Source organism: Ictalurus punctatus, chromosome 2 (assembly GCF_001660625.3).
Source record: "Ictalurus punctatus breed USDA103 chromosome 2, Coco_2.0, whole genome shotgun sequence".
NCBI classification, from domain to species: Eukaryota; Metazoa; Chordata; class Actinopteri; order Siluriformes; family Ictaluridae; genus Ictalurus; species Ictalurus punctatus.
Window position 1 is genome coordinate 11,894,260 of NC_030417.2, and position 12,601 is coordinate 11,906,860.

General features: G+C 38.1%; 1 protein-coding gene across 1 annotated transcript in view; it reads left to right on the forward strand.

Annotated features, from left to right (window-relative positions):
- The first annotated feature begins 7,540 nt into the window (after positions 1–7,540).
- cacng3b (calcium channel, voltage-dependent, gamma subunit 3b) overlaps positions 7,541–12,601 on the forward strand; it is a 51,688-nt gene continuing 46,627 nt past the window's right edge. The window contains exon 1 of the mRNA XM_017485323.3: positions 7,541–8,612. Coding sequence (XP_017340812.1) covers positions 8,402–8,612 — 211 coding nt within the window. The 5' untranslated portion in view covers positions 7,541–8,401. The remainder of the gene's footprint in view (positions 8,613–12,601) is intronic.

Sequence of the window (12,601 nt, forward strand, 5' to 3'; positions counted from 1 at the left end):
GCCCATGCCAGGTTATGCCCCTGGCAGCCGCGCAAAACATAATTTATTTTTAAAATTCTTTTTATTTAAGATTCTTTTCTTAACAATAAATTTGTAATGCAAGTAACGTGAATCTATTGACATAATTTACTGTAATCAAATGACATAAATTTAAAATGTGATGACATTACCGCGTTATCAGAAAAAGTCACAGTCATAGATTACAGTAACGCATTCATTTGTAACACGTTACACCCAACTCTGATGATGAATACATGAAGTAAACGATGACTCTAATTGTAGTCATGGAGAAAAATGGCAAGAGAGAATGATCTTTTCTTCACACAGCGCAGGTCTGAAAGTCACTCTAAGGTGTGACACATACATTTTTCATCTACTCATTTATTTCCCAGCTCAGATAAACGTGTCAGAATTGCAAAGTGGCTCATTGCAAGTCATGCTTAATGAGGAGCACAAGAGTCTCGTTGAATGTATTGAGAAAATGCTATCAGAAAAAAAAAAATCTTTGTCATGTCAGTGTCATGTTCACCAGAAGCTACACAGCAGAATTTGGTACAAAGGAAAGTGAATATACTAAAACATGTTTGATAGAAGAGACTGTGCTAGCATTCATGCTAGCAAGTAACAGTGAACAGCACAGCTTGTCTTCTACCTAATACAGCACCATATATTAGCATAACATAATGAAGAGATATAAACCAAAATTATTAACATTGTTGGTACACTGTAGATTAGATTGAAAGTATGAGGGTATTTCTGTTGCATAATTTGCAAATAATCAAAGCATGTTTGCTTCGCACCTCCGGGGTTGGGAGTTCAGGGTGCAGGTTGCGGGTGCAGAACTTGCATTTTTCCCCCGTGTTTCAGGGGTTTCCTCAGGGCACACTGGCTTCCTCCCCCAGTCCATGCGTTGTAGGCTAATTGGTATTTCCAAATTGTCTGTAGTGTGTGAATGTGTGTGCGATTGTTCCCTGCAATGGGTTAGGATAGGCTATCAGTTCAACGAGTTCCCTGGGAAAGGCTCCAAGCTTCCCTGCAATCCTGTGTAGGATAAATGGTATGGAAAATGGATGGATGGATGGATCAGGCTAGAGTCTTGGGAAATTAAAACCAAATAAAAAGAATAGAAACCTTTTCTCTAATGAGTGTCGAGCCTGAACATATGGAGTACTTCAGGAAAGTGAGCAACTTAACACAAGCATTGGCTGATCAAATAGACATCATTAAATTCCGGCCCTGCAATGGACTGGCATTCCCAATTAGTGTGAATTCTCCCTCCATGCACCCAGAGGTTAGCAGGATTGTCTCCATATCTGACACAACACTGACCAGGATAAAGGGGTTACTGAAGATGTATGAATTAATTTACTCCATGTTAACTTCTCACAACCCTTTTCTTTTGCCTACCAAGGGAGTGAGTAAAAAAAAATAATCACTCACTGAGAATTGCAGGGGACCATTACTGCCCCGCAGTCATTGGCACAAAGCTTCCTTATTCTGAAATTGTTTAGGGAGAAACACCACTTTAAATATCTTAAAAATTGGTACAATAAATAAATTAGTACATACATTTGAAAAAACAATAATAAATACAATTTGAAAATAATAATAAATACAATTTGAAAATATAGGAAATATAAGAAATGTACTGTTATTTAACAATATGAATATATGTTTTATAATATTATTATAAATAAATATATAACTTCATGTACTAATTTAGTTATTTATTTTATATTCTATTTTGAGCACTTTTGTCCGCTACAAATTCATGCTCAACACTAATTTTTTACAATTTTTTTTTTTAAATGATTGAAAGCATGAGAAAAGTGAACTTATCTGAAAGGGGGGGGGGGGGGGGGGGGGGATTTTTATGGATTTTTCTTCCATTTTCTTCCCAGCTTGATCTTACCAATTCCCACCTACTAGATAACTCTCCCCTATGTCTCAAACATGTGAAGCCAATCTCTGCAACCAATACTCGTGCAGCATCTCGAGATCGCATAACACACTCAGAGGAAATCACTAACTACATTCTTCTGCATACATGAGTTGTAGATCTTGTTTAATTGTTGTGGAAATTGTGTTACGTAATTGCTAATTATGCAACAAAAATACCCCCATATGAAAGCTACTGAATGGACAGTTTATTTCTCCCAATGTTCTCTGGACAATTTGCAAAAATGCGTTTCAATTTAAGACCAAAAGGTATACAGTAGAACCACACTTGTCAGCATATTATGGTTAGCTGTCTCAGTGCTAACAAGCCACTGTGTAGTTTTTTTTTTTACCCCAGTGTCACAGGAAATGTGTAAATCATTTTGTGCTGTGAAAGAAAGAGATTTTTTCCTCCATGCCTGAACAAGCTGAGACATCTCTTGCCACATCTAATACAGTGGTTTGTCTCTGTGGTTGAGGTTTTAAAGGTAAGCAGCAAATGGGGTCAAATTTGAGTTTGATTAAACTTTAATTACAGCTACAAGGTATAAACGCCAAAGCAGGACTGCCATCTCACTTTCTTTCTCTCTCTCCCTCTCTTTCTAGGAAAACAATGGCATAGTTGGTGCAAAGTGATTTTGTTGCTGAACACTTATATCTTCCTGACAGCCAAACTATAATGTTGTGTTTCTTGTCATCTCTCATTACTATTCTGGATGATTAATGTCTTCAGACAGGAAAACGGTAATCCTCACATGAGGACCTTACAACAATATACACTCACCGACTACTTTATTAGGAACACCTGTAAACTGGCTCGTTAATTCAGAATGGATACAATTATCCAAACTGCCAATCATGTGGCAACAGTATAATGCATAGAATCATGCAGATACAGGTCAAGCGCTTCAGTTAATGTTCACATCAAACATCAGAATGAAGAAAATTATGAACAGTGGCATAGTTGTTGGAGCCACAACATTACATGGACTTTTTCTAATCTTCTACTGTCCAGTTTCAGTGAGCCTGTGCCCAGATTCCTGTTCTGAGCTGACAGGAGTAGCTACCAACATGGTCTTCTGCTGTTGAGATAATTTTCTGCTCACCACGGTTGTAAAAAGTGTTTATCTGAGTTACCGTAGCCTTCTTTTCAGCTCAAACCAGTCTCGCCATTCTCCTTTGACCGTTCTCATGAACAAGGCACTTCTGTCCGCAGAACTCCTGCTCACTTGATGTTTTGAACTGTTGCGCATGGGTCAGCAGTTTCTAAAATACTCAAACTAGCCTGTCTGGCACCAACAACCATGCCAATCAACCTGTCAGTCACTGAGATCACATTTCTTTGCCTTTTTCATGTTTTGATGTGAAATGAAGCTCTGGACCTGAATATGCATGATTTTATGCATAGTGCTCCTGCCACATGATTGGCTGTGTCTATAATTGCATGAATGGGCATAAATATTGCATTTTGCATTGCAAACAGAAGGAGACATCATACTTTTGCTACAAAATTTAAGTATACATTTCCACAAAAATAAGTATACATTTAAGTATATATTTTCAAAAAAATTGATTAATAAACCTAATCAGATCATTTCATTAGACATCAATTTAGATGTTATTTTTGCAATAATCCAGCTCTCTCAATGTTAAACTGGACATGCCCTGAAGTGCATATGGGTAATACAAACACTCCCTCACACACTAAAAACCCACTGGCTTCCTGTAGCCGCCCGCATCAAATTCAAGGCCTTGATGCTCTGGAACAGCACCCTCCTTCCTCAACTTTCTCCTGAAGGCTTACGTTCCCTCGCGCAATCTGCGATCAATCAACGACCGCCGCTTAGTAGTACCCACTCAGCTTGGCTCAAGGTCCCTTTCAAGAACATTCAAACTAACTGTTCCTCAGTGTTGGAATGAACTTCCAACCTCAATCCGGACCGCAGAATCTCTCACCATCTTCAAAAAACAGCCAAAGACCCACCTCTTCCGTGAACACCAAACCAACCCATAAAAAATTATAATAATAATAATTTTACTCTGGTACTTACACCTCTACTCTGTGCACTTTGCTTCTTCTGGAACTCAATTAATGGATCTTGTATAGTAGCACTACTTGTATTGTTCTCTGCTTGATATATCGCTTTGCTTGTATTTTCTCATTTGTAAGTCTCTTTGGATAAAAGTGTCTGCTAAATGAATAAATGTAAATGTAATGTAAATGTAAATGTAAAATTAACACCATATAAACAAACAAAAAATAACCACTATTAAAGTCACGAAAGAGTCACGTTAGAACAGATTTTGTGTGTTTTAGCATTTCGATGGCCTTAAAATGGACAATGTTCTAGAAAGGGCACTCGGCGTCAGTTCAAGTATTTGAAACAGAGCCACAGTTCATTTACATCAAGCACAGTGTGTGGGTCCTTAATGTGATGGTAATCAGTGGATCAGAGAGAACAGCTGTTTGACTCACCATGTGTCGCCATGTATTGATGTGTTAGATGCTGACATGCTGACTTGCCATACTTCATGAATTTCTGTAAACGTCGGAGAAAATGTTCTGATGTGGCTGATTTTGAATCATATGATCACATGAGAAATCATCATTCACATGGTGAATGTAGGCCTACCTTTCTAATATACCTACATACCAATACATTTTTAAATGTAATTTGTCCTAAAATTCCCTATCATGATAAATACAGAACATCTGATCATAATTAATATAACACTGCAGATGTTCATTTAATACTGTAGCACTTAATGTAACACCATAAGCACTTAGGTGTTAAATTAGCTCTTACAGCACTCGATACATACAGTGTGGAATTATTGCCTACAGTTTTAGTATATAAACAATGTAGGTGGTAATTCAACACCGTAAGAGGTTAATACAAATCTGTGTTGTTCTGACACTCTAACTTAAATACTAAGTGTTAATTCAAGACTGAGGCTTTTGGCATGCAATCCTGTGTTGAATGAAGGAAAAAAGCTTACAAATTTGATTTGCATCCAGCTTCACACAAATAAATAACCTATGTGGTATTTCAACAGTATACAGTCTTAACAGCTATTTGACACTGTAATTTCAGGTGTTGAATTGATACTAAAGTGTTAATTCCTTACAGTAGGTGTTATGTCAACTCTGTATGTGCTGATTCAACGTTGCGTTTTTTGTTTTTTTTTTAATTTAACAGTTTTTTTGTTGTTGTTTTGTTTATTATTTTATTTATTTATTTATTTATTTTGCATAGTCTTTGTGTATGACGGAAATCTTCGTGGCTCTCGGAAATGTGTTTCTCTCCTCCAGAGTCTGATTCTTCATGCATGAGTTCACAATATCTTTGCATATGAACGCTTAAGTAGCACTCTGAGAGAGAGTGGGAGAGTTCATATGGGATGCCAAACAGTCCATAAATATGGCAAATATATACACCAATTTTTACAGCTGTAACATTTTTTTGTATGATGTCTATATACCACAGGTCAAAATGATGAATGACCAATCACTGACCACAAGTTACTGACCAATTATCAATCATTACTGACCACAGACCAAATACTGATCACCACATATTAAAGACTAATGATTGAACAAAACACTGAACACCATAAATCATCCCTCACCAATACCCAGTCAACACAGGTTACCTCAGTCTAACGTCCAACTACTGATCAATGTGGCCCAAAGACCAATCAGTGGTCAGCACAGGTTAGTGACCAATCACAATAGAGCATCACCTAGCAAACACTTATTGATTACCACAACGTAATGACCAATCCCTGATCACCACTGCTGATCAATCACCATTCATCACTGCTTAATGGCCACAACCTAATGAACTCAAAACACCACTACTTAATCGCAATCTAGTGACCGACTACCAATCAGTACTTACCACAGATCAATTACTGATCACTACAGAATAATGATTAACAACTGAACAAAACAAATGAATGACTGATCACAGACAAGCAATCATGGTGTAACATGGTGTAATGATCAATCACTAAAATCACTAAACACCACCGATCAATCATTAATAACTGTTGCCTAATAATAAAGAGGACTGATCATCCCAGATTTATGACTTTTTTCTTTTGCCAACACTAATCTTTAAATGCAAATTTGTCCCTTTTCACTTTTGAGGGTAACCAGAATTTTAAATGATATAACTACAATTCTGGTTGTGATACATGGAAAAGGAAAACATATTTCAGTATATAGTTTTCAGAATTATATATAGTAGAAAATGTGAAGGGTTTTCCCAGACTGCCACACAAACATGTCGATTAGAAAAGACTAAGACTGAGGTAACTCCAACATGCAGTGATATATAGCTGCAATAATGCAGGTGATAACAGGAACTAACTTGTCTCGTGGGCATTCAACAACATTATATGTAACTATAAGCAGCCTGACTTTCCTGAGCTGGGAGACTTTGACTGTTACAAAGCAGTTACTTAAAACCAAGACACCATTCATAAGTGTTATGGACTGCCATGGCCTCTATGCATGCTCACCCAACAAGACAACATTACTAAAGAAAATGCATGTCAAAGCTCATTTACAGTTTGCTACAACTCATTCGGGCAAACCTAGGAAATACTGGGAGAATTTAGTCTGGTCAGATGAGAGCAAAATGGTACTGGCAGACTTCATATAATTGAAGGAACGATGAATGGAGCCCTTTACCGGAAGATTCTTGAGAAGAATCTGCTGCCATCCACCAGGATGATGAAGATGAGACGTGGGTGGACCTTCCAGCAGGACAACAATCCAAAGCATACTGCAAAGGAAACTCTCAGTTGGTTTCAGAGAAGAAAAAAAAATCAAACTGTTAGAATGGCCCAATCAATCACATGACTTCAATCCAATTTAACAACATTTAAAGACAATATGTTTAGAAGAATTGCCAAAATCACACCTGAATACTGTGGCTAATTAATTTCTTCATACAGGAAGTGTCTTGAAGCTGTCATTACAAACAAAGGCTTCTCCAATAAGTATTATATAAATTTCAGTTAATGTGTTCAGTACTCATTTCCTGTGTCATTCCTCTTTATTACACATAACTTTTTACATTTATGGACTTTAATGTTTGGATTTCTTTATATGTGCTGATTTCTTGAGTTAATACTGATGTTTGGTGAAATTTTCATGTGAATAGCCTCATTGGAAATATATTTACTGGGGGAAAAAATGCTGATTCATTCAATACTTATTTCCCCCACTGTATATTCTAAATGTGAATTTTGTCATTGTTTTGGAGCACACTAGCTTAGAGATAACCTTAAGGCTAACATATTCATGCTAAAATCCACAAAGCTTCAATTTTGATTTCTTGAAGACTTTACCTACGAGTTCCAATGGTAACTGTATGTTTCTGTGGTTACAACTGTTTATAGGCAGCACATTAATTTGAAGAACAGTGATCAAACTAACTGGAACTACCTGTGCATGAAAGGGTTTGACCACACACCTTCCAGCCAATCAGAATCGAGTATTCAGACAGACCATGGTTTAATCAGTTATAAGGCATGAAGTGGGGTTTTTTTTTGGGAGGGTGGAACAACACAACGTTCTGCCGCCTTTGAAAGTCGTGTGGTGTGAACTTAGCCTTAGGTGTTTATTCCTTACTAAACTACTGGAATAGGTATATATTCCCCGCGTGTTTGTCTCTATTGGCTTTCCATATCAGAGCGCTCCTAAAGCCGCTCATCCTTCTGTAGAGTCACATTTGAGGAGCAGCAGCAGGACAGAAACATCATCATTTCTAACACAGCGCCGGGGTTAATATCAGTAAACCGTTTATGGTGGGTCTTTTTCCTCTCACTGAGGGAAACATGGCAGCGCGGGAAAATGACACGGATATCATTTCTCTGTCTGAGACTCGAACGGAAAACGGCTGCTTTCGTCGTGGGAAAGAGATTTTCTTGCTGGATTAACAAAGTGAAGGACAATTTTATTAATTAATACGCATTTTCATGTAATTGTTACCGAGATTCAGCACCGAAAACAGCAGGTTTGATTACTCTCTTTGAATGCTAATCTATTCAAATTACTTAAGTCAATTGTTACACTAATGTTAGCTGGCTTTGAAAGAACTGTGAAAAGAAAAAAGCATCTTCATTCCACAGCTTGGAGACATTTTGAAGATATTTCTGACCTTCTGAGGTCCTGAGGAAAGAAAGTTGAGTAGCAGAAATTGAGAAAATCCCCCAAATCTCCCAAAACAAATGTGAAACGGATCTCAAACAGGGTCACACCATTCAGAAATCTAGCTTCCAAATAGTGTGGACAAGGTAATCCCTACTAATGACAGAGAAGCTGCATCACATCACATCACATCACATCACTGACTGTAACTAGCAGCACTATGGCGAATTGATCTATTATCAAACCAGCGGCACATTCAGACGTGACATTTGTGTATGTTTGAGTTTTGCATGTCGAGAGATGCTGCTGTGTGACCGAGGCGTGCAGATGCTCATCACTACAGTGGGCGCTTTTGCCGCCTTCAGCCTCATGACCATTGCGGTGGGTACAGACTACTGGCTTTACTCCAGAGGAGTGTGTAAAACCAAAGTCAACCATGAAAACGAAACGAGCAGGAAAAACGAAGAAGTGATGACCCACTCCGGATTGTGGAGAACCTGCTGCCTGGAAGGTAAAGCATTCTGTTTACACCTTGGCAGTGCGTTCACCCATCACCCCAAGCCATCTCGTTCGATTTAAAAGCAATACTATTTCTTTTCTATCCAATCTATCTTCATTCCAGTAAGGATCAATATAACAGTCTTGACAGAGAGTGAGAGACAGAGAGAGAGAGAGAGAGAGAGAGAGAGAGAGCATGTGTGTGCGTGTGCGGACAACATTGTTTCATATTTTCATTACAGCAACATGGGCAGCATGGTGGCGCAGTGGGTAGCGTTGCCGCCTCACAGCTTCAGGGTCTCCAGTTTGATCCTGAGCTCGGGCTACCGTGTGGAGTCTCTGCATGTTCTTCCTATGTCTGCATGGGTTTCTCCCAGCTCCCTCAGTTTTCTTCCACCTCTCAAAAACATACATGAAGCTACGCCTAAAATTGCCCATTAGGGCGTATGTATGTATGTGTAAATGTGTTTGTGTGTGTGCGTGGTGCTCTGCAACAGACTGCTGTCACATCCAGCGTATAATCTTGCTTCACGCCCAGGCTCCGGATCCACCACAACCCTGACCAGTATAAAGCAGTTACTAAAGATGAATGAATAACGAATAAATTACAGGGATGTTTTCCAGATCAATTTTGAGTAAAAACTAAATTTCACATTAAAATTATGAAACATAAAGCAGTATACTGATGCTAATGCCGTTCTATTCCCTTAACTCTTATTTTCACTTCTACCTGTACACTTGAACTTGGTTGTGCATTTGAATCTGGTTGTGTATTTTATGTCAATAATATGTGATGCTGACTGATACAATGAGCACAGGATATAGTAGGTGGGAAAAACATTTTAGATCCAACAGTGTAGATGGCAATTGATGTATAGGCTAATAGTGTACAAATAGTGTATGGAAATATTCTCAAGAAAGAACTAGTGAAGATGTTTTTATTTAAATCTTGCAGAGACACAATTTTTGTAAAACTTTTTTTTATTTTTTATTTGCATAGTTATTTAAACTGGACATCCATGTGGTACAGCAGGTTTCAGGGTCTCCGGTTTGATCTTGAGCTTTGGGAGGTATGGAGTTTCATCTGTATGGAGTTTCACATGGTTTCCCTGTGTCAGCATGGGATTCCTATTGGTTATCCGTTTCTTTCCTGACTCCCAAACATGCATGAACACACACTATCGTGTTCGAATGGGTGTGTATAGGTGCCCTGTATGAGTGTGTGCATGATGCCCTGAAAAGTACTGGCATCTCATCCATGGTGTATTCCTGCCTTGTGCCTGTAGTGATCCACTATGACTCTGACTAGGGTGAAGCACTTACTGAAAATGAATGATGAATTGAAGTTATGTAAACAGCAATAAAACATTCCACATAACAAATGTACCAAAAATTTTGTCGTAAAGATTATAGTATCAGGAAGTAATGCGCCACAAGTCTTCCTATTGTCAATGCAAAATAGCTACTAAATATAAAGCACATTGTGCTTATAAAGTTGTTTTGAGAGACCCACAGCTGCACTGTTTAACTGTGTGGTAGCTTGCAATAGCTGTGATAGGACTGTGATAGCTGAGTCATACTGATGCATCCACACTAGGACACGCAGGTCCAGTCAAAGTGACTTAATCAAAGCTAATGTGGCACTCTGGCAGTGCACAGCTGTTTGTCAGTGAATTGTGCGCATGAAAATTTTTCTAACTACGTTTTGATCAGCACTACTTGTTCAACACTCAATTCCAAAAGCATAAAACAGTATGAACGCCTGCTCCCTACAGTTCTACATGCAACCGTTTTACAAGTAATGCTTTAAAGAACAACTCCAGCGAATGTCATGAAGAATGCAACCAAAACTTGATGATAAGATGTATTATATATTTTATAAATCATTTCTGGCCTTAACCCAAAGTAATGTTCCATCTCTAGCGAATTTTAAAAAAAAAAGCTGCCGATTGGATGAACTGCGGCGTCAGTTCATCGTGGGACCAAGGGTAATTCATTGACACATTTTCAAAACACATCTTTTAAATGGTCCATCAGACACAAACATACTCATCTACCCAATAGTAGTGAAAGATTATAGAAAATCAGGCCTCATAAATCTACAGTTTTAGAGACCAGATATCGCTGGGAGCTTTACCAGTAGACTATAAATGTGAAGGGCAGAAACCACTGGGGACTGTAGAAAAACTACAAAGATAATTGATTATTTGTCTTAATGCAAAACTTGTTCAAAGCTGACGCAGTTGTGACTGGTTTCTAAAATCCTCAAGGCTGTTTTTTTGTTTTCCTGAATGTGGCACATACGAAAGAATGCTTCTGCATTCACTGCCGAGTAAAACTCCTTTAGAGATATTTAACATCGTCTAGAATTAATTGGAGTGCTGTGTTTTGGGTGGTCTTAGGTGTTTTCTCATTATGAGGAAGTAAATATATCATACACGTTTTCTGTGTTCAACAGTGAGATTATTATAACCATGCATTCCCACTGTATATAATCAAATAAAGTTTATTGGTTTGATGAAATAAGCTTATTATGCACAAAGCTTCTTTCTGTGCATCGAGTTTAAAATAAGAATTTATTAAAGTGGCAATTATAACACTTCACTGAGCTTTTCACGTTTAACTACTTTTCATCACTCCACCGCCTCACATTTAAACACATGCAGATAAAAATAAAAAAAACCTGAGACAGACAACAGAGTATTACTTATAGAAAGACTTTGTGCCACTAATTTTTGTCAAGGGAACAAACACCGTAGGATTTATTCAATTGTGATCAGCTCCAATAAATTTATGGACTTTATTTGTCAAGAATTCGAGCTGACAAATAAATAACATATGCATGCCTTTATATTGGTGACCTACATTCACCAGTGATTATGATTATCAGGTCAGCACTTAGCTGGTTATGTTTTAAAGTGAAAACAGGTAAAATAAAAATTTTTAAAAGGCTGGGAGATGGCTAGTACATCAGTTGCCTTTGCAGTTTGGGTTAATCATGAAAAGTACTACCATTTAACAAATATTCACTGGCATCTCATTTATATCAGTATGCCACCTATGACAAGGACACAGCTGACAGCCTGCCACCATCACATGAGACATTTTGGATAACTGGGGAAAGGAAGCTTATAGAAAAAGCTCATATTGAAATTTGCATCCTTGTTAGAAGTGTCTGGTTCCTGACAGATAAGATCTGGATGAGTTTGTTGACAAACCTGTTTATAGAAGTGCAGGATGCAGGACTCATTTATTCTAATATAAGCAAATAGCATTCCACGGCCATAGTGTATTTTACAGAGGAGGTAGTCAGTGCTTGGGAGAATTGACTGATTATAGACCTCCCACTTCTTGGCCAAAATGGCAAAACCAAGTAATGATGATTACCCATGCTCACCATCACTCAGGCTTTGTTTTATATGAAATAATCTGAAAGTATGCTGAAGAAAAACGTTAACAGTAGTGTTGTCAGGATGCACATACTTTTGGACAGACCAGAAATGCTTGTGACTGAATTACTCAGAAGAGGATAGGTTTCCTTTTCAGTACTGAATTTCTGAAGCTTTCTTCCCTATGTCATCTCAGAATGTTTTCCACTGTCACCTCTGTCACTAGGAATCTATGAAGGTAACATGACAAAATAACTGCCATGTTGTACAAAAAGGTTCTATCACAACTCGCATCTGCAACTACCATAACATTAAGCCACTGACAGGTGAAGTGAATAACATTGATTATCTTTTTACAGTGGCACCTGTCAATGGGTGGGAGCAAGTAAATAGTCAGTTCTTGAAGTTGATGTGTTGGAAGCAAGATAAATGGGCAAGCATAAGGATCTGTGCAATTTTGACAGTGGGCCAAATTGTGATGGCTAGACGCCCAAAACAGCAGGTCTTGTGGGGTGTTCCCAGTATGCCGTGGTTAGAACCTACCGAAAGTTGTCTAAGGAAGGACAACCGGTGAACCGGTGACATGGTCATGGGCTCCCAAGGATCAATTATG